Here is a 22460-nt window from a genome sequence, read left to right as displayed (position 1 = left end):
GCGTCGGGCTCTGTGCTGACAGCTCAGAGCCTGGAGCCTGCTTTGGATTCTGTGTCTCCCTCTCTCTCTGCTCTTCCCCCACTCACACTCTGTCTCTCTCTCTCTCAAAATAAATAAATATTAAAAAACATTAAATTTTGCAGAGAAGAAACTGAGGGTTGATGGGGGAGTAGGGGAGAGGGGAAAATGGGTGGTGGGCATTGAGGAGGGTGCTTGCTAGGATGAGCACTGGGTGTTGTACGTAAGCAATGAACCATGGGAATCTACCCCCAAAACCAAGAGCACACTGTTCAAACTGTATGTTAGCCAATTTGATAATAAATTATATTAAAACTTAAAAGGGGCGCCTGGGTGGCTCAGTCGGTTAAGTGTCCAACTTCGGCTCATGTCATGATCTCACGGTCCGTGAGTTTGAGCCCCGCGTCGGGGTCTGTGCTGACAGCTTAGAGCCTGGAGCCTGTTTCAGATTCTGTGTCTCTCTCTCTCTGACCCTTCCCCGTTCATGCTCTGTCTCTCTCTGTCTCAAAAATAAATAAAAACGTTAAAAAAAATTTTTAAAAAGTACAGTAAAAACCATTAAATTTTATTTTAAATTATTATTATTATATTTTATTTTAAATTAATGTTTAACTAATAAACACTAAATTTTTTTTTTTAAAAAGGCATATCCCTAAGAACCCCCCACCTGTTATTCTATCATGTTAACTGATTCCAGGTGCTACATAAGAAGAAGGGCACTTGGGAGACAGGATAATCAAGGGAGAAAAAAATCTCGAATCTTGACCTCACCTTGTGCTCAGCAGATGTCCCGTGGACATAGCAGTGAGCTCCCAGGCCTTGCAAGATGCCCAAGCCTCCTTTTGCCATGTTTACCCGGGAACTGTCTTCTATGGTGGGGACCAGACTCCCTGCAACCATGGTAAGGCCTGAAGTGTTGATTGTCAGCGTTCGTTCAACAGATCTGAAATAGTTCAGAATTCCTAAACAGACGCGCTGAAACAAAGAAAGACCAGGTTAGGCCCCTGCCCTTTGCTGGCTCCACACAACAGAGTAAAACTGAATGGGGTTGCCAGGTCAACCCTACTGCTGAGAAACACACCACCCCCAGAATGGCCTGATTTTGTGGAAAAATATCCAAACAAAGAACAGGTGTAAGGATGCATTGCTACTGGGAAAGCAGGAAAGCCGCCTTGGGAGACAACCCAACATTTCAGACACCTGAAGCCAGCATGCCATGCCATCCACATACCTGCAGCTCCCTGATTCGCAGGTAGCGCAGATATAGAAAGGACAAGTAGGTCCCCCTCGTCAGGACAGGATCCCTATCGCTGGGCCCAGTCCCATCGTCCAAGCCGAGCAGTTGTAGGGCCATTGCATAGCTGTATCTTTAGCAGGCGGGAAAAACAGAATAAATGCTTTCCACCTCAAAGTGGTTCGGAAAATTCATCTACACCAAATTGAAGTCACTTTATTTAACTTAAGGGAGTTTCACAGTAGCTACTCTTTAAAAATGAACTAGAATAAAAATAATTACTATGTATAAATATAAAAAGAAATTTCTCTTAGCAATTACTCTTGTTAAAAACCCAGTCCTACCTAGGGTGAAACATTAATTTAGTTGTCTGACCTGTTTCAACAGTCTTGCTTTTATTTCAGCTTTAAATATTTTTGAGTTAACATGTAACCTACTTATTATTCAGTCACTCAATTTCCTCCACAGTGTTTAATCCATTTCCTTGAGTCCCTAGTAAAATGATTTAATTTTACCCTTTCTCTTTTTTCTGCTTGACAGGCTTATCAGCATGTTGGCAGAGACTTATTTGTGCTGGGTCATTTGCATTTTGTTCCATCGCAAGGTCATCTTCCTTCATATTTTCATTCTATCAAAAAAGTAGTATCAGTTGAATGACATCAACATTTGCAGTATTATTAACAAAAATCAGAGCTGGGTCACCACAAAATTAAATCCTATGATCCAAGGCATATTTAGATGAGCAAACAGAAGAGCATCTTGGTCCATTGCAACATGACATATGAAAATGCGGATTTCCAAAATAAATTGGAAGGCACTGTTTTTATTATTATTTAGTCTCTGTTTTATAAAACTCTTCACAGCTTTTAAAAATTGCCACCCCACACACACCTTTTACAATATTCACTTATGAAAAGTTGATACACACATTTGTAGATGCTTGAAACCATGAACGTCTCTAATCTAGTCTTGTTCCAGGCTGAGAGAGATCAGTGGATTAAACACCTCTTTCTACTTTTGACCTCTATGATTTAATTGTTTAAAGTCTTGATCCTGTTTTCACACTTGTAAAATGGCATAATGATACAAAATAAGCTGCTGTGAGAATTAACACTTAGTGACTAGCACCTCATAGGTGCTCAATTACATGCTGGCCATGGATTGCAATAGTCAGTTAGCCCTGTAGGATCTATCACAGAACTCGTGGTTTATACTTAAAAAATCCACAGGCATTTTTCCTGATGTCAAGCAGGATGAGATCACACACAAAGGGCCCTAGGAAAAATTGTGAAGAAGGTGGTATTGATGAATGATCATGTCCTTGGCCCTCTGAGCAGCCCCTTTCTTGGCTGTCCTTTCTGCCTGCCCCTGGGCATAAATGCCATTCTCATAAGACATTCTTTTTTCGTAGCGGTGCTGATACCCACAAAAATTCCGAGTGGCAATGAGTTAATTTGGAGCCCCACTCTTTGGGTTACTTATATTCTAATAGTTCTTGGAATTCCAATAAGGCCCTATGGCAGAGACTGCTGGTTGTTCCCCCATATCCGCTTTCCTCTTTTTCTATAGTAATTGAATATTTATCTTGACACATAGCCACCCAGATGGAGATGACGTTTCCAAGCCTCTTTTGCAGCTAGGTGTGGCTATATGACTAAGCTCTGGCCAATGGAATGAGAGTGAAAATGTCAGGTGGCAGCTTCTGGGAATTTCCTTGAAGTGGCAGCTTCCTCACCCCCATTGTCCATCCTGCCACTTATATATGAATGTGACAGCTGGAGCTCCATCTCAAACCAGGTGTTGATCTTGGATATGGAGGCCACATTTGTTGGAACTCCAGGACAGAAGGAGCATGGGTCCCTGAGAACTCCATGGGAGCAATCATCACACTGTCTCTGTACTTCCTACCCCTGGATGTTAATATGAGGGAGAGAAAAAAATTCCCATCTCCTTTCACCCTCTCTTATTTTGTGTTTAACTATGACCAACAGCCAAATATAATTTTAACTAATACAGTACCTAAGATTCTAAAGATACACAATTGGTCTTTATGACAGTGGAGGAGAAAATTTGGAGCAGGGATACTAGGAAGAGTTGGTGAGAAAGAAAATGGTCTAATTGGGTATCGTTAAGTAGCTTCCCATTCTGCCTGTGGATAGTTAACTCCTGCCTATTTTGGGTAAGTATGCACATCAGTGTATTTCTGTGTAAACATCCCACAACCCTGGGAATGGAAAAGGCTTTAGGAGGCGACATGGTGTACTCCCGTTCCTGAATACAGAAACACAAGATCATTACCCCAAATTAAGAGAATCTCTGTTATTTTAAGAAAATCTGTAGGGTAGAGTGTACTCTATGAGGAAAGCTGAACTTTGACAGTTTCTATTTGGCCCAGAATTTTGCGTAAGAGGGGCTCTACTGAAGACTTTTGCCCCCCAGCCTTATGGTGCTCTTATGCTGCAGTTCAGCATTGCTGGGCGTAGGTCCAGAGGGCAGGCTCAGAACCACAGCCTTTCTCTGATGGGACTGTGACTTTTTCAGCTGCTTCTAAAATTACCCAGAATTACATAGGAAGGAACAGAAAGTGACATCAAGTTACAGTGAAAGACACTTTGAAGGAATGACTGAACAAGCCACAAAAATACCCAGCAGACTGCCAGGAAGAGAGGAAGGGGGCACAACAGGGTAGGGTGAGTAACGGGAGAGAGCCCAGCACCCATCGGAAAAACAGAACAACCACAGCCCACTGAAGTAAACTGCTTAGGAAATACCAAAGGTGCATGAGTGTATCTCCCTAAGAAGGCTGGACACTGAGCAGGTAAGCAGCAGGGCTGACCGGAAAACAGAATGTCAACACCATCTGCGTTTGTACTTTCTTCCGAGGCAGGTAAACCCTTTGACATTTACTCTCCCTGGTGGCTGGGTCTTTGCCAGCATGGCTGAGTTCGTGTATTTGGACAGTTCTGAGACTTCTACTGATTGCAAATCTCATTTTATTCTGGGAAATTGGCAGGGGCAATGGAGTGGGAGTGGAGGGGGAAAGAATTAGAAGGAAAATATGTCTATTATGTATTTCCCACCTCCTAAATGTCCCTATAGCTTCCTTGTGTATACCTACAGAATATATGTATATGAGGGAGGGATATATGTATACCAAATGTTAACAATACTATTGTTATATTTGGGTGGTAAAATAATGGCTGGTTTTTATTTTCTTCCTTGAACTTTTCTATATTTCCCAAATTTTTTTATGATAAATACATGTAATTATTGTCAACAGAAAAGGTTTGTTTTTAAAATGCCTTATTGAATTGATGAGGGAAACCAGAAAAGAAGTGTTTTATGTGTCCCTGAACTTCTTGCACACTGGAGCTACTGTATACAATAATACTTTTGTGAGGGCACACCATGTACTCATAATATCTCTGGCAATGGAGGGGAGCAGTAACACAGGGGGAAACAGCTGTCCCCTTCTCCTCTCCTCCGTATGGCCAGTAAGAAGAAGCAAAAGTAGAGGTTGGGGGCACCTGGGTGGTTCAGTCAGTTGAGCGTCCGACTTTGGCTCAGGTCATGATCTCGTGGCTTGTGGGTTTGAGTCCCGCATCGGGCTCTGTGCTTACACCTCAGAGCCTGGGGCCTGCTTCAGATATTTTGTCTCCCTCTCTCTCTGTCCCTCCCCTGCTCATGCTCTGTCTCTGTCTCTTCAAAATAAATAAACTTTAAAAAAAATTTTTTTTAAAAGGAAGCAAAAGAAGAGGCAAAGTTGATCTAGTGTTTTCTGCCCCTTCAGCATTCCATAAAGCTAAAGAACAGTGACCATTTAAACCATACCTTTAGAAATATGATGGTCTAAGGGACTCTTAGATATAGAGAACAAACTAAGGGTTGCTGGAGGGATTGTGGGTGGGTGGATAGCTAAATGGGCAATGGGCATTAAGGAGGACACTTATGATGAGCTCTGGGTGTTATATGTGAGGGATGAATCACTGGATTCTACTCCTGAAATCATTATTGCCCTATATGCTAACTAACTTAGATGCAAATTAAAAAAAAAAAGATATATGATGGTCAATAGTAGTATTAAATGTCTGTACATAAATAACCATTTGAGTAAACAGGGATTTTCTTGGGGAAAAGCACTGGATACAAGTAACTTGATATGATACAAGTTTGGAAGGTTTGGGAAGATCCACATAGGGCTGCCTGGTCTATTCCTTCTCCTGGTTAGGACTACAGTTAAATTATTTTTAAGTTTTTTCAAAAGACTATCAAAAAATGCAGTCCATTTGGACCAGAATTACCTCTGTCTAGTTATAAATTATCTTCAATGAACAATTATAAGAAGATTTGGTATTTTTTTCTTTATCCCCCAAACCCAGATCTTTAAGTGAATTTGGAAATAGAATTGTGTATAAAGAAAAGAGTGGCCAGCCTTCCATGCTGATAATAAATAAAAGGCCAATTCAAACTGTGATAGAAACATTACAAATATTATCAATGTTCAGACAAACACATCCCGTGTTAAAATGGATGTGGGAAAGCAGGTTCTCTCATAAGTTACTGGTTGGGAGAAAAACGATATACCACTTTAGCAGGAAATTTTGAATGTGCACATTCTGTGACCCAGGAAATCCACTTCTAAATATCTACTCTAAAGAAACACACACACGCACAAGGAGGCATGTACAAGACAATTCAGTAGGAATGGTTTCTAATGGAATAAAAAATGGCAACACTTATCCACAGGGAGGTGTCTGTGTGATCTGTGGTATATAATAAAATATAGTGCAGCCATTAAAAAGAACAACAGAGACAGATCTCTAAGACATATTATTGGGCAAAAAAGAGCAAGTTGCACAAAGATACATGGAGTATGACAGATCATGTAAATAATTTTTTAAAGTTTATTTCTATCTATTTTGAAAGAGAGAGAGCAAGTGAGGGAGGGGCAGAGAGAGAGAGAGAGAGAGAGAGAGAGAGAATCCTAAGCAGGCTCCATGCTGTCAGCACAGAGTTGGACACAGGGCTCGATTTCACAAACCTTGAGATCATGACCTGAGCAGAAATCATGAGTTGGACACTTAACCAACTGAGTCACCCAGGCCCCCCAATGATAGATTATTTATATACAAAACTAAAACACAAAATTATGCTATATATATATATATATATATATATATATATATATATATATATATATTTTAATGAGAACATGCGTTTAAATGTAAATGCATTAAAAAGGCTTGAAGCCAATAACCATGTTAACCTCTGAGGAAGTAGAATGGGGACCCAGTATTCAAGTTCCCATTAGCTAAAGTTAAAGCATTAACTTTTCAGTGATGTTTCCACTTTTTACTAGGAGGAGACATTTATTTATTATTTCTGTAGTTTAAAATTAATTTCTAACAACTTCTTAAGGAGAAAAATGGTAACTTTACAATGGAAAACCCTGTCAAACATCATTAGCCTAACCACATGATCAAGAGTAACATCCCCAGTGATAAATCAGGTTGATAGCATCTGCTTCAGATATGATGTGATGAGAAAGGCACTTCACCTCTGAGGTGCTCATCCTCCAAACTTATAACCCCAGTATAACCATGAGAAAAACATCAGACAAATTCAAATTAGGGAACATTCTACAGGTTGCCTGGCCAGTACTCCTAAAGACTGTCAAGGTCATGGTAAACAAGGAAAGACCGAGAAATGGACACAGACCTGTGGAGACTGGCAAACAGGACACTTAAAGATAATGTGGTACCCGGGAGCACAAAGAAGACATTCATGGAAAAACTAGTGATTTCCAAATATAGTCTAGTTTAGATGTCAGTAATGTACCAATGCTGGTTCCTTAGGTGTGACAAAGTAATATAAGATCAATGTTAATAATAGGAGAAACCAGGGGCACCTGGGTGGCTCAGTCAGTTGAGTGTCTGACTTCGGCTCAGGTCATGATCTCACAGCTTGTGGGTTTGAGCCCCACATCGGGTTCTGTGCTGACAGCTCAGGGCCTGGAGCCTGCTTTGGATTCTGTGTCTCCCTCTCTCTCTGTCCCTCCCCAGCTTGCACTCTGGCTCACTGTCTCTCTCAAAAATAAATAAACATTAAAAAAAATTTTTTTAATAATAGGAGAAACTGGACAGGGATTCCTGGGAACTCTTTACACTATCTTTTTAACTTTTCTGTAAATCTAAAACTAGTCTAAAATAAAACATTTATTTTCTTTAAAAAAAAATCCCTAAGGAAAGGCTTCTGGTGTTCACAGAAAATTGATCAGAAATTGTTCTGAAGTTGTGCTATACATAATTAGTGCTTATATTCCTTCAGAGCTATTAAAATGGACAGTCCTACCAGGTTTGCTTTCCTTCATGCAGAAGGCACTTAAGAAAGTCATTTTTCACGGGCTATTATCACTTGCCAACTTCAGAATCAGAATGCTGACCAGCATATAGATGCTAAAATTCATACTTGACTGCTACATGCTTGCAAAATAGTAACAGAGCTTTAAAATTCATACCCACATTCCTATGACTCCTCCCAGCTGCCACCTTCCACTTAATCCTAATCTCATCCGACTAGCACTCAACATTCAGAATGGCATCACACTACTATTGGTCCCCTGATACTGTATAAAGTGACTCTTGACCAGAGCAGATATACCCAAGGAAGTCACAAAATAACACCCACAGGAAACTGTGAAGGAAAAGTAGAAAACTGTTGATTGTTGCCTCAAAATTTCCTTTCTCAGACACTGTACTATTTTCCATTCTCTACTTGGAAAACTCTTCTCCAGTATGGCTGACTCCTTCTCATTCATCAGATTTCAGCTCAGATGTCCCCAACTATGAAAGAGCTTGGCTGATCATTCCGAGGGTGCTCCTTTCTACCCTACTGCCCCCTTTTCCTGTGGTTTTCTTCATGGAACCCACAAGTTAGAGACGTAGATTTACTTTTTCGTTCACTTGTTTATTGCATGTTTCATTCCCTGAGCAGCACAATTCCTGGCACAAAGGCAGCATCCATGTAATAATCATTGAATGAATGAATGAATGAATGAATGAATGAATGCCTGAGAAACTTGCATGACACTAACATGCAGGTTAATCCGTGTGTGTTATATGGCTCCCCTCATGATCCACCTCTAAAATCTATAGGTATTCTAAGTCTCTTTAGGGTCTATTTACCATAAATCAACTTGAAAAGAGGTGCTCACATTTTTCTCCCTTTGGCTAATTCCAAGAACAACATTTACAAGTCAGTCAATAGCCAGAGGAAGTGGTTTTCTTTCTTTTCTTTTTTTTTCCCTCCTATTTAACACTAGGCAATTGCATTCACAACAGATTTTGGTGAAAGCAGACTGCATTTCATCATACCCTGCTTGACTTTCTACCTCATCTGCAAATGGAGGAAAGCAGTAACAGAGAATGGCAGAAGTGTTAGTTCTCTCCACTGGGTGGCTGGGCACCTCTTAGTGTTTTCTGCCTTTCAACATTTACTTGAGCCAGCATCTCCTGCTGTCACCATGCACCTTCTGCTTTTCCCTGGTAAGTTCCTTTGTCCCCTAAATACCCATAGGCATTGCTACAACTCTGGCCTGCTGGTCCAGCCAGACCCTGGACCATTCTCCATGAATTCAAACATGAAGCTCTTTGCCTCCGACTCCCTCTTCCTTTGCCTCTCACCACTTCCTTACTCATATTCACCTTAGTCATTTCACCCTCATCTGGCCCCCAGGAATTTAATTGCCCCTATTCTCTCAGTCAAGGAGAAAAGCATATTAGTGCTAATGGCCCTCAAATATTAATACCAGAATTTCAGGTAATGGAGGATTACATCAGCATCAAGAGGTAGACTGTCCAGGATCCTAGGAGCAGGGGTCTTATTCTGAGATACCTGGGCTGACTTTGCCTTCGCCCCCTCCCTTCTTTCCTACTCCCTACCTCCTTTCCTTCAAGCTTGGTTCAAGAAACAAAAGAGCCAGATGTTTTTAAATGTCCCCTTGTTAGTATAAGGTCTTCCTGCAAGGTGACATATACCTCAGTATGAAATGGCAATGGAATAGGAAAAATGTGGCTATTTTCTCAATTTTTGCAGGTTGCTAGCTGAGGAGTGTCGTTGGTAGTCATGCCCTATCAGAGAATTCAGAGGCCAGGGAGATCCATGCCATGATATGCTGTATCTGTTCCTGATCTGTGTGACCAAATCATTTTTTATTAGGTTCTCTAGATCCTTACCTAAACAGATTGAAAAGTGCATAGAAGTTGTGGGGTGTGTGTGTGTGTGTGTGTGTGTGTGTGTGTGTGTATACATACATGCACTTACAGGTTTGCTTCCAGCTAATCTGTAACTCATTTCAAGTTTCGCTTTCTCCCATACCCAGTCTGAGATGATGGACCATGACAGTGCTCTCTCTAGCATTCTACTAAACTTCTCCATACCTTCGACTTTATGTATAATTTTTAGTCACTCTACAATTAATCTTTAGGGGTGAAAATAATAGGATTATTATGCAGATTGGGCCCCAGACAAATTCAGGCCCTCTTACTTCAACTGAACCCACTAGCTACATGGTCATCCTTATATTCTTTTCTCACTGGTGGCCCTGTGGTGTTCCCAGCAGTGATATACCTCCTCACCTGTCACTTTCACCTCCCACCTCACTAATGCAGACATCCTCTCCCTCTTCTCTCTCTCCTGGAGACAGCCAGGGCCATTTACAAGCTACCACACCTTACCTTTTGGCACGTGACAATTCTATATACCTCATTCACCTCAAGGGAAGTGATGCCATTCTCCCTTTCTCAAAATTACTCCTTGGACTGGTTTCTTCATTCCATTCCCTCCTCTTTCCCCAGGGTCCTTTTCTCAGATTTAACCATTCATATCTTCCATCCCTTCCTCTCCACTGCTCATTCCTCTCAGACAATGAACATATTGAGTCTTCCCATCTTAAATAAGCAAAGGAAACAAAACTCTTCCCTTAGAGCAACAGAGAAATAATAGCAGATTATTCAAAAGTGATATAGTACCACCGTGAAGACAAATATCCAATAGCTTTGTGTAGAAACTGATTTTCATTGCCAAGCCCCAGGCCCATCTTATGTAGTAGCTATCTGGCTGGCTTCCCTGCCTCCAATCTCTCCCTCTTCCCATCCAACTAACACCTGCTACTAAATTAACCTTCCTACAAAATACAGCTATGTATATATCACTTCCCTTACAGGAAAAGTACAAATTCCTTGGTCGGAAATTTAGAGGCATTCAAAACCTACTCTCTCCCCTCCTCTTAAAAACACCTCTCTTCCCTATATTTATTTCCACATGAATCTTTCATGCAGCCAAACTGGACTTGAACACTCCACGCACAGTATCTCCTCTGCATTGTTGTTCATGCTTCCCTCCCGAATGTGCTTCCCTCTCCAGCACCACTGCCCCGAGCCCCACAATTCCGTCAAGTCCAGGCTCAATTTCCTCCTTTTTCCAGAGGCTTTTTCCCAAAAGAACCAACCCTGGGGGCACCACTTTGCCTCTAAAACACACACAATATTTAACAACTGTCCAACTCATTTGGTGTTTAGCACTAAGGAGTGGGGGCCCCTGGGTGGCTTCGTCCGTTAAGCACTGAAGTGTGAAGCTTTGCATTTGTATGTATAGGTCCCGGCAGCAACATCTTGTATTACATTTCTTTATATGCCTATTTTTAATTAGCATTTAAGTGCATTAAATGCTAATTATATATATATGTGTGTGTGTGTGTATATGTATATATATAAATGTGTATATATATGTATATACATATATATGTGTGTGTGTGTGTATGTGTGTGTGTATATATATATATATATATATATATATATATATATAAAAATGTGTATATATATGTATATACATATATATATGTATATAAAATAAAAACAAGCCTGGCTGGGTAGTAAAGCTTTTAGGGGGAGGGTCTTTGCAAAACTACCAAAGTAAATTTCTAAGGTGTACACACAGGTGGTACGTAGAACAGAAAGGCACATTGGTTATTTCTTCCTGTTGTACCTGGTACAGGTTGATGTTGTTATAAATGTCCTCCCAGATACTGTCATAGTTGCACTGATGCAAACTCTGGGAAGCCACGAAAGCTGGATGAGATGGAGCCAGCATGACTGTCTTCGCCGCGTGGTCTTGGAGCACTTGCACAACTCGCTCAGGGCTGGAAATCTCAAGGAGTACAAGGGGGAAATGAATGGTTGGGAAAGCGTTATTCCCTTCTTTTCAGCAAGAATGTGGTCATGTACACACGAATAGGAAAGCAGTCCCAAGTGGGGCTTTATTCAGTTAAAAAATAAAATCATACTCAAACATCACGATTCCCTTACATATGTCCATCCATTTAACATTGTAAGTATTCAAACACACATAGGAGCTCATTTAAAATTGTGTGACAACCCTCTAAACACAATAGCAGGTTGCTCCCCTAGAGGTGTTGTGGGACCAGTGAAAAGATGAACACCCATCATTTTGGGTACAAACCCTGTTTGCTATTAGGAAGCTGCCAGGAGATGGAGGAAGAGGAGGCTGGGTAGTGTGAGGGAAGCATAGGCTTTGTAAGGACGCAGACTTGGGCTTGCATCTCTGCTGGAATCCTGTTCTTGTTCTGTCCTAACAAGAACACTAGGATGTATCTCCCCAGATTGCTTCAAGAACGCCTGGCATGTAGTAGGTACTGAATAAATGTTCCTTCTTTTCCGGAAGTAAAGAATCAAATAATAGTCCCAACGCTGAACTCCTACTGCAGTGATACAAGTATTATGGAATTTCAATCATTTTAATATCAAAAGGAACTTCAGATATCATTTAGTCCAATCTCTAATCAAAATCCCAATGGCGTTTTTTGCATAAGTAGAAAAATTCATCTTAAAATTTATACAAAATCTCAAGGGACTCCAAATCGCCAACATAATTTTGAAAAAGAAGAACTGGAGGACTCACACTTTCTGATTTCAGACCATATTACAAAGCTACAGTAATCAAAATGGTGTGGTATGGGAATAAATTGGACATATAGACCAACAGAATAGAATAGAAAATCTAGAAATAAACCCTCGAGTATGTGGTCAGATGATCAAAAGATGTCAATGTCATTCAACAGAGAAGGGACAGTCTCTTCAACAAATTGTTTTAGGACTGGATATCCACATGCAAAGCAATGAAGTTAAACCTTTATCTTATACCAGACACAAAAAAATTAACCCAAAATAGATTAAAAATCTAAACATAAGACCTAAAACTATAAAACTCTTAGACAAAAACAGGGAAAAACCTTCATAACATTGAATTTGGCAATGATTTCTTGGATATGACACCAAAAGCACAGGCAAGAAAAAAGCAACATAGACAAATGTGACTACATAAAACTTTAAATTTTTGTGCATCAAAGGATACAATTAACAGAGTGAAAGTCACCTAGGGAATGAGGGAATGTACTTCCAAATTACATATCTGGTAAGAGTTTAATATCCAGACTATATGAAGAACTCCTACAACTCAACAACAACAAATAGAATAACCCAATTTAAAAATAGGCAAAGGACTTCAACAGACATTTTCCCAAATATGATATACAAATGGCCAATAAGCATATGAAAAGATTCTCAAAATCACTAATCATCAGAGAAATACAAAGTAAAGCCAAAATGAGATATCACCTCACATCCATTAGGATGGCTAATATCAAGAAAGACAGGAAGAAGGAGAAGAAGAAGGGGGAGAGAAGGTAGTTGGGGAGGAGAGGGAGGAGGAGGAGGAGAAGGAGGGGGAGGGGGAGACAGATGGGGCATTGAAGGGGAGGAGGAGGTGAAGGAAGAAAGAACAAGGAAGGAAGGAAGGAAGGAAGGAAGGAAGGAAGGAAGGAAGGAAGGAAGGAGGAAAGTAACATGTGCTGATGTAGATGTGGAGCAATTGGAACTCTTGTGCACTGTTGGTAGTATTGTAAAATGCTGCTATTTCTATGGAAAATAAAAATTAAAAACAGAATTACCTTATGATCCATCAATTCCACTACTGGGTTTATATCCAAAAGAATAGAAAGCAGGATCTCAGAAAGATATTTACACATCCATGTTCATAGCAGCATTATTCATAATAGCCATGAGGTGGAAGCAACCCAGATGTCCATCAACAAATAGATTTTTTAAAACATGGTAGATACACACAAGAGAATATTATTCAGCCTTAAAAAGGAAGGAAATTCTAATGTATCCTACAACATGGATGAATGTGGATGGGTAAAATAAGTCAGTCATAAAAAGACGAATACTGTATTATTTCACTAATACATGGTACCTAGAGTGGTCAAACGCATAGAGACAGAAATTAGAATGGTAGTTTCCAGGGAATAGGGAGAGGGAAGAATGAGGAGTTATTGTTTAATGGGTCTACAGTTTCAGTTTGCTAGATGAAAAGTCCTGGAGGTGGACGGTAGTGATGATTATCCAACATTATGGATGTACTTAATACCACTAAACTGTACACTTAAAAATACTTAAAACAGGGCACCTGGGTAGCTCAGCTGGCTAAGTATCCAACTCTTGGTTTCAGTTCAGGTCATGGTCTCACAGTTCGTGGGATCAAGCCCCAAATCAGGCTCTGTGCTAACAGTGCAGGGCCTGCTTGGGATTCTCTCTCTCCCTCTCTCTCTGACCCTTCCTTGCTCATCATGAAGTCTCTCTCTCAAAATGAATAAAGTATGTATATATGTATATGTGTGTGTGTGTGTGTGTGTGAATAAAATGTGTGTGTGTGTGTGTGTGTGTGTGTGTGTGTGTGTGTGTGTAATGGAATATTACCCAGCCATCAAAGAGAATGAAATCTTGCCATTTGCAATGATGTGGCTGGAGCTAGAGTTTCTTGTGCTAAGGAAAATAAATCAGTCAGAGAAAGACAAATACCATATGATTTCACTCCTATGTGAAATTTAAGAAACAAAACAGATGAACATAGGGGAAGGGAAAAAGAAAGAGAGGGAGGCAAAGCATAAGAGACTCTTAACAGTGGAGAACAAATGTAAGGTTGATGGAAGGGAGGTGGTTAGGGTTGATGGAGGGGTGTTGGGTGGGGGGATGGGCTAAACGGGTGTTTGGCATTAAGGAGGGTGCTTGTTGGGATGAACACTGGGTATTCTATGTAAATGATCAATCACTAAATTCTACTCCTGAAACCAATATTACACTATATGTTAACTAACTAGAATTTAAGTAAAAACTTGAGACAAACAAAACTAGGTAAAATAGTAAATTTTATGTCTATTTTACTACAATCAAAGAAAAGAGGGGGAAATAATATAAAGAGATCCCATGTACTCTTCACTCCATTTCCGCCAATGTTAACATCTTGCAAAACCATAGTACAGTATATCACAACCTGGATATTGACCTTGATACAGTCAAGTTATAGAGCAAATGCATCACCACAAGAATCCCTTATGTTGCTCTTTTATAACCACACTTCTTTCCCTTCCTCACCAGCCTCTCCTTAGCCCCTACAATCCACAAATCCATTCTCCATTTCTATACTTTGTCATTTCAAGAGTATTGTAGAAATGGACTTATACCATCTTTATGTGATTGACTTTTTTTCAGTCACATAGTTCTCTGGAGATTCATCCAGGTTCTTGGGTATATATCATTAGTTTGTTCTTTTTTACAGCTGACTGCTATTCTATGGTACAGATGTACCACAACTAGTTCATTTACCCTCTGAAAGACATCTGGGTTGTTTCTAGAGTTTGGCTATTGTGAATAAAGCTGATAAAATGTTTGTGAAAAACAAAAGGGAGAGGAAATCTGGCCACATGCTACCACATGGATGAATCTTGAGGACATTACCCTAAGTGGAATAAGCCAGTTACAAAAAAGACAAATACTATATGAGTCCCACTTATAAGAGGTATCTAAAGGTAGTCAAATTTAGAAACAGAAAATAGAATGGTGGTTGCTAGGGGTTGTGGGGAGGAGGAAATAGGGAATTGTTGTTTAATAGGTACAGAGTTTCTGTCTGCCAGGTGAAAAAGTTCTGGAGATCTGTTTCACAATAATGTGAATATACTGAACACAACTATGTGCACGTAACATGATTACTATGACAAATTTTATGCTGTGTGATTTTTACCACAATAAAAATAAGATAACTTCATCCAGTATTTCTGTTTCACAGATGAGGAAACAAACTCAAGGACGTTTTGTGATTAGACCAATGTCACACAGAGCATTAGTGCTGAAGCTGGACTGAAATGCAGCTCTTTTGACAATTGTTACTTTCTACTGAAAACTAACAGGGCTATAAAACTTTTGCAATTAGATTAGAACGTTCCAAATAAAGCTTTCATAGAAAATCCATGGCTAATATTTCTTTAAAAGGGAAAGAAAATTTAATTTTCTGAGAATGATTTTAGCAAGAATTTTATCTACAAGGGAACATGGTTATTTTCTTACCTTCAAAAACTTTGCTTGGAGTTGCATTAATGCATCAATTCTTTTCCGTTCTTTTAGTTTGGTCAACATCTTCTTTTGCCAAGGATCACATTTTGGCTTAATCTAAGGGACAAACATGTTCATACAAAGTTACAACATAACAGAATGGTTCTAAAAAAAAGTTGCAAGCAAAGAGATTCAAGGGCCTTCTGAAATGGGATCTAATCTTGGTGCTAGAAAGTTTGCCAAGATCATGGGACATCTTGGAAAGGGTCTGCATGGGTTCACAGATCCATGGAGGGAGATGGCAGCAGCAATTCCTGTTGGTGCCTGGCCTATGAGATACATTACTAGCTTCAACTGGGACGACACAGGACCATCCATGAGCAGGAGGGACCCTAAATCCATCAGTGTTGGGCACCACACTTGATTTATGGGGGAAGAAAAGTGTACCCACAAATACTCCACAAGTAAAAATTTACCTTCTGCATTAATAGGGTATATTTCAAAAACTAGACCCATAGCTGTAAATACATCAACATACTCATAACTCTCAAATTTATATCTAGCTCTAAGCTCCAGTCTATTATATCCAACTATCTCCTTGATATCTATAGTTGGAAGGCAAATGTAACAATCTAAAACAGAAAGTCTGGCTTTTCCCACACCAACCACCTATTTGCTCAAGCCCCAGGAGATTTCTCTCTTTTCCCACCGTCCATCTTACCATACAAGACTTTTCTTTCTTTCACAATTAGTTGATCCTCATTATTCATGGATTTTGTATTTGAAAATTTTCTACTCACTAAAATTTATTTTTAAAACCCAAACAAATAGTAGCAGATCTATCCAGGTTATTCATGGACATGCAAAGGATGGTGAAAAATTTGAGTCATCCAACCCCACATTCCCAGATGAGGTCAAACAAGGTGACATTCTGCCTTCTTGTTTCAGTTCTCATACTGTAAACAAGTTCTTTTTGTTTCTACATTTTCATGTTTTTTACTGATGATGTCACTGCTTAAAATGGCCCCTAGGTATAGTGCTGAAGTATTCCTAATGTTCCTAAGTACAGGAAGGCTGTGATATATGTTATAGAAGATATACATATGTTTGATAAGTTTTTTTCAGGCATGAGTTATAGTGCTATTGGCCACGAATTCAATGTTAATGAATCAAAAACATATATTAGTCTTTAAACAGAAACACACATAAATCAAGGTTATGTATTGATCAGTTGATGAATAAACTTTGTATTTTCCCTATGAACAATGGTTCTGTATTTGTTAATTCAGTGTTTGTGGCAACTTTATAGAACATAGTAACCCCAAACAATGAGAATCCACTATACTTACCACTACCCAAAATCATCTTGTTTAATCTGCTTCTGTATTGTTTGTAAATTGTGTATCTCCAGCACCAAGGTCATGCCTCACACATAGTATATACTCAATGAATAGTTTTTGACTAAAAAGCTGGATTTACACAGCTCACTTATACCTTTGAACGTTATTCTTTGGTCTAGCCAAGTAGCCAAGACCACTAACAACAAGAGAGTTCTGACCCAATACAGAGTACAGGATCATGGGGGCTTTTCAGAGAAGGCAGGTCAACATGGCTAACTTCAACATGGACCCAAGGCAGGAAGGAGCTGGGGGAGATTGGTGTACCTACCGTTGGTCCTACTGGACAGTTTGCTTAGGGCACTGAGGCGAGGGGAAAATAGGGACCCGACAGACCTGGTGCTACCAGGTTGCTTGGCCTGCTTGTAGGATACTTTATGACCATGCTGACATCACTGACAGGTGACTATCACTACAGGTCTCCTTACCTTTATAAAGGAAATCCAGTTAGCTTTCTTTTTCAAGGCCATACCAGGTCCTGCCAAACCCAAATTCTCCATAGTAGCTATCTTTGCATCATAGTCTGGAAATGTTTGCATTCTCTGTTGCTCCATAAAGATGCTTTGAAATTTTTGGGAAACCTAAACAGGATTAAGGCAAAGTTTTTCTTAAAGGGTCAGATAGTAAATATTTTAGTCTTTGCAGACCATATATATGGTCTCTGTTGCAAATACTCAACTCTGCATTTGTGGTATGAAAGCAGTCATAGTAATATGTAAACTAATGGGCATGGATGAATTCCAATAAAACTTTATTAAAAAACAAAACAAAACAGGTGGTGGCCTGCAGCTGTCGTTTGCTGACTCTGCTCTAAGGAATTAGAGAACCAGAATAAACAGTACCCAAATAATAAGAACTCTTCCTACACACACAAAAAATTGTTGTAATGTGATTGATTATCTTGTGAGCACAAGCACTGCACATAACACTGTTACAAGAAAATCAGAAGTGGAGGGGGCGCCTGGGTGGCTCAGTCGGTTAAGCATCTGACTTCAGCTCAGGTCATCATCTCGTGGTTCACGAGTTTAAGGCCCCGCATCTGGCTCTGTGCTGACAGCTCAGAGCCTGGAACCTACTTCAGATTCTGTCTCCCTCTTTCTCTGCCCCTCCCCTGCTCACACTTGGTCTCTCTCAAAAATAAATTTAAAAAAACGTTCAAAATAATCAGAAGTGGAAACTATTGCTATGTAAAGGAAACAAGCTGTTCTTTTGGAACAAGTTTGCTCAGCAGCTTCATGGGTTGGTTGGTTTGTTTGTTTGTTATCATTGATGATAGCTACTTTGTTACATTTATTTTTGTTTATTTTGACTCTTTTAAAAACACTGTCTTATTCCAATTCCAGTTTTTGTTTATCACAATGCTTGCTGACAATGAGGGTAAGGTACTCCCTAGAAGCGCTCTGCTGCAAAGAAAGGCAAGAGCTGAAACATCATCACCTTCAAAGAAACCAGAGGACATGTGATACCACCGGTTTCAGGGAGCATAAAGAGACCATGTTACATATTAATAGAAATAATCCTAGTAAAATCATGCTGGAACAAGCACACATGGAAGTGAAAGTTGAATGTCAAGGCAAATGGTGACAGGGAGGACAGTGGCTCCTTCTTACACAAAAAGCATTCAAACACATTCAGATTTTAGTTTTGCCTGTTTGGATCAATCAATTTACTATTTTTCCCTAGCGAATACATATGCTTGCAAAATTCCACGCCCAGACCTAAAGTAATATCTTTATTGTTGATACTTTGGCTGAAAACTTTATATTCTAAATTTAAAGCTATCCATACATAATTTTATTTTTCCCTTTGAAATGAGTTTTAACATGGTTTCTATTAATACGAGTTTTTTTTAAAGGAAGTGCAACACTGTGTTACAGTTCAGCAGACTGCATGACTTTAAAAATCACTACATAATATAAAACTCTATTGAATTTAAAGAATTTTTGCCAATAGGAGAGCTACTCCAACACATTCCGAGAATCGAAGGGCTCAAGACACTAGACAACTCCATTATCTAGTTGTCTTCTCCATTATCTTCCAAGTCTTGGCTACTTTTATACCATCTACTATGGACTATAAACTACTCTTTCTTTAAATTCTACAGAAAAATAAATCCTGTGATCCCTCTGTGTTGTATATTCAAGAGACCCAGTACTCTTACAGAGGGGAAGTTCAAGTGCTAATCTAAATCTCACCTATTACAATTAAATTTTATCACTCTAGAAACAATTGAGGCAGCATAAATATCCAACTTTGTGGCAAACAGTAGTGTTTTCTTTCACGAACACCTATCTTTGTATTAAGAAAGAGTCCATCAAGTACCAGGTTAAAGAGTTCCATTTCCTTAGTAGCATCCCTTAGCTCTTCCACGTCATATGGGATATTAAAATGGGAGAGCAGGAGCCTCAGCTGGGGTTTCAGTCCTTCTCTTTCAGTCATGTGTTGGGGCAGGGAGAAAGCAGCTTCTGTTCTTGTCAGCCCTAAAAAAAACCCAAAAAAACAAAAAAACACAAAAAAACACAAAACCAAGAACACTAAGACCAATAAACACTAATCAGGGAGGGAAAATGGAGTGTTCTGTGAGATAACTGAAGGCAGGAGTTTCTCTGTTCACAGGGAGGCCCATTCTGCTCTTTGCCCAAGCTTCTCTGGCACAATTTATAGGCCAGGCTATCCTGGGCCATGCCTATCTGACAAACCCTTGATGCTGGCTTTCTGGGGAAGGTAGCAAGGACCACTCACCTTCACACAGCCTGTAGGAGAAACCCAACAGACCCTTTGAAGAATGACTTAGTGGGAGAACTACCTATAGTCCTTTGTGGTAAACAAAGATTATGATTTATAAATTAACCAGCAAATTAGAAGAAAGTGAGAGCTTTTATCTCCTTTTGCCTGGCTCACTCCTGCTCATTTTTAAGGACCCAGTTCAGACGGCCTTCCTCTGAGACGCCTTCTCTGATTCCCTACAACTAAGATGGCTGCCACTTCGGGTGCTCCTGTGTCACCCTGTACATATATCCCAAGCAAATATGCCACTCAGAGTAGAAACCTGATTAGGTTTCTTAGTTATCTATAACACAAGGTAAGGGCAGGAGGACCATTAAATTGATTCAGATAAGGAAATTATTTTTTAAATATGTAATAGTAAAACTGAAAGAGACCTTAGGTATCACTTAATCTGAAAGGTGTATTTTGGAGATGAATAAATTGAAGCCCAAAGAGATGAAATGACCTAAACAGGCCCACGGTGAGGCCACTACAGAAATATATCTGGAACCTAGTACTCTCAACTTCAAGTTCATTGCTTTTCTCCCTCTCTCTTTATTTGCCAGTTATAAAGAGGGAGATAATAATGTCTAAGAAAAGTACTTTTCTTATTTTTTCCATCATAAAATATTAAATTAATACTTGTTTATTAAGAAGATATAACTTCTTGGCTTATAGAAAAATGTCAAGCAAGATCAATGCCATAAAACAACACATGTGCAAAACCACAATCTTCTTTCTCCACATTACCCAAGGAGAGAGAAGACTGATTTCTTACCTGAAATGCTGGTATCCACAGGGTCTAGAGATCCAGAACTCTGGATATTAGGGTCGATGTCATCAACACATACATTTTCATTCTCCTGACAAGCCTCAGGAAATTCATCAATAGCTACACTCAGCACTTTGGAGATGGGCAAATACTGGAGGGACTATAGAAGAGCATAACCAAGAGGCCACATGTCAACTCAATTCTCACAGAAGCTTCCAGACTTAGGTTCAGAAGCAGCCCTTTGCTTTGATAGAGGAGGAGGAGATAGAGGTGGGTCTTAGTAACCTGCTCAAACATGGGGTGCTAAATCTGGATCTGGGAGACTTGTTGTGGTCACCAACACTAAGCAACCTGAACCTCTAAGTGGGTCTACATTGATCAAGCATCCATTATGGACAAGACACTGTGTGAGGTATTAGGGATACCAACAAGAATAAGACATGGACTTGGGGCACCTGGGTGGCTCAGTTGGTTAAGCATCTTGACTTCGGCTCAGGTCATGATCTCGCGGTCAATGAGTTTGAGCCCCGCATCGGGCTCTGTGCTGACAGCTCAGAGCCTGGAGCCTGTTTCAGATTCTGTGTCTCCCTCTCTCTCTGACCCTCCCCCATTCATGCTCTGTCTCTCTCTGTCTCAAAAATAAATAAACGTTAAAAAAATTATTAAAAAAAAAGAATAAGACATAGACCAACCTCAAAGAGTTCACAGTTTAATGGGGGGACATAGACTTATGAGCACAGTGTTATTATGTCATGTGACTGGGGAGAGAGGACTCACAGGTAGACACCATAGTGACCAACTAGGGAAGGACTGAAGTTAGGATGATGGCCAGTTTTCTGGTTTGGGTAATTCAGTGGATGGTAGTATCACTGAGATGAGCCATAGACGAGTAGGAAAAGATTTAGGTAGCAAAATAATAATCTTCCTAAAATAGACATATGATCACATCACTCCTTTCTGATGCCTCTAGCCTGGGTTACAGCCTCTCATTGGTGACTCTATTTACTCTGTGATTATACTTATTCTGTTCTTTTCTATTCCGTCCTATTCTTTCTTACCACATGGTATTTCAGTTGAATATTTACTTGCTCATTTCCCTTCCAGCCTGGGACCCAGTTACTTTTTTTCAGCAAAGCCCATATTGTTGTTTCATGCCCCTGGACATGTACCTGGCATGTATTAGACCCTTATTAGATACTGCTGAATACAAAAGCAGATCTAAATGGGACATCATATATTCTGAACAAGATGATGAGAACAAGAACTTGCAGAGTGAATATGAAATAATACAGCAGACACATGTTTAAAAAAACTAAATTAATGGAGTGGTTTCATTAGAGCAAGTTTTCAAAAAAAACATTTTCAAAGGTTTCAAAGAAAAAAGCTAATGACTATTTTCCTGTCATTCGTAGGGCAAGGAGAACACAGAAGCAGTGACAATCCAAAAGTAGGTGACAGGTGTGAAAAAACAATGCTGACCATCATGGGAGGGCACTATATTATCATATAACTATGTTTCACATACCCGTAGGTAGTGGTGAACAGTCCTGAGCGAGTGTAGGTGACACACAATCCACTTTGTGTAAATAGTCAGGTCTTCTTGTGTCACTAAGTTAGAAGGATTGTTTTTTCCCAGAAGGAAGTTTTCTCGTGCAACAGACAATCTTTCAGCTCTCTGAAGGGCATCATTGTATTCCTGCATAATGTAGGCAACTTGTTTCTGTTTAAGAGGAAGGCAGAGTCAGAACACGATTATTTGCAAGCTGTTCTCTTGTGTCATTTGCTTCCAAGCATAGCCTAATGCTGTTTGG

The 22460-nt window shown here is 39.7% G+C and overlaps 1 protein-coding gene across 6 annotated transcripts in view; it reads right to left on the bottom strand.

The window, feature by feature from the left end:
- Positions 1-22460, bottom strand: part of LOC131514658 (uncharacterized) — a 180199-nt gene that overhangs the window by 124115 nt on the left and 33624 nt on the right. For all 6 annotated transcript variants that reach the window (XM_058734897.1, XM_058734895.1, XM_058734898.1 and 3 more), the window contains 9 exons: positions 22175-22369; positions 20656-20809; positions 19434-19591; positions 17540-17692; positions 15730-15831; positions 11297-11458; positions 1768-1880; positions 1250-1385; positions 790-993 (listed from right to left, as the gene is read on the bottom strand). In XM_058734897.1, the coding sequence (XP_058590880.1) occupies positions 790-993; positions 1250-1385; positions 1768-1880; positions 11297-11458; positions 15730-15831; positions 17540-17692; positions 19434-19591; positions 20656-20809; positions 22175-22369 (1377 nt within the window). The remainder of the gene's footprint in view (positions 1-789; positions 994-1249; positions 1386-1767; positions 1881-11296; positions 11459-15729; positions 15832-17539; positions 17693-19433; positions 19592-20655; positions 20810-22174; positions 22370-22460) is intronic.

The sequence above is a fragment of the Neofelis nebulosa genome, chromosome 6 (genome assembly GCF_028018385.1).
Source record: "Neofelis nebulosa isolate mNeoNeb1 chromosome 6, mNeoNeb1.pri, whole genome shotgun sequence".
NCBI classification, from domain to species: domain Eukaryota; kingdom Metazoa; phylum Chordata; class Mammalia; order Carnivora; family Felidae; genus Neofelis; species Neofelis nebulosa.
The sequence above is the reverse complement of the archived record's forward strand: the minus strand, read 5'-3'. Positions and strand labels throughout refer to the sequence as shown.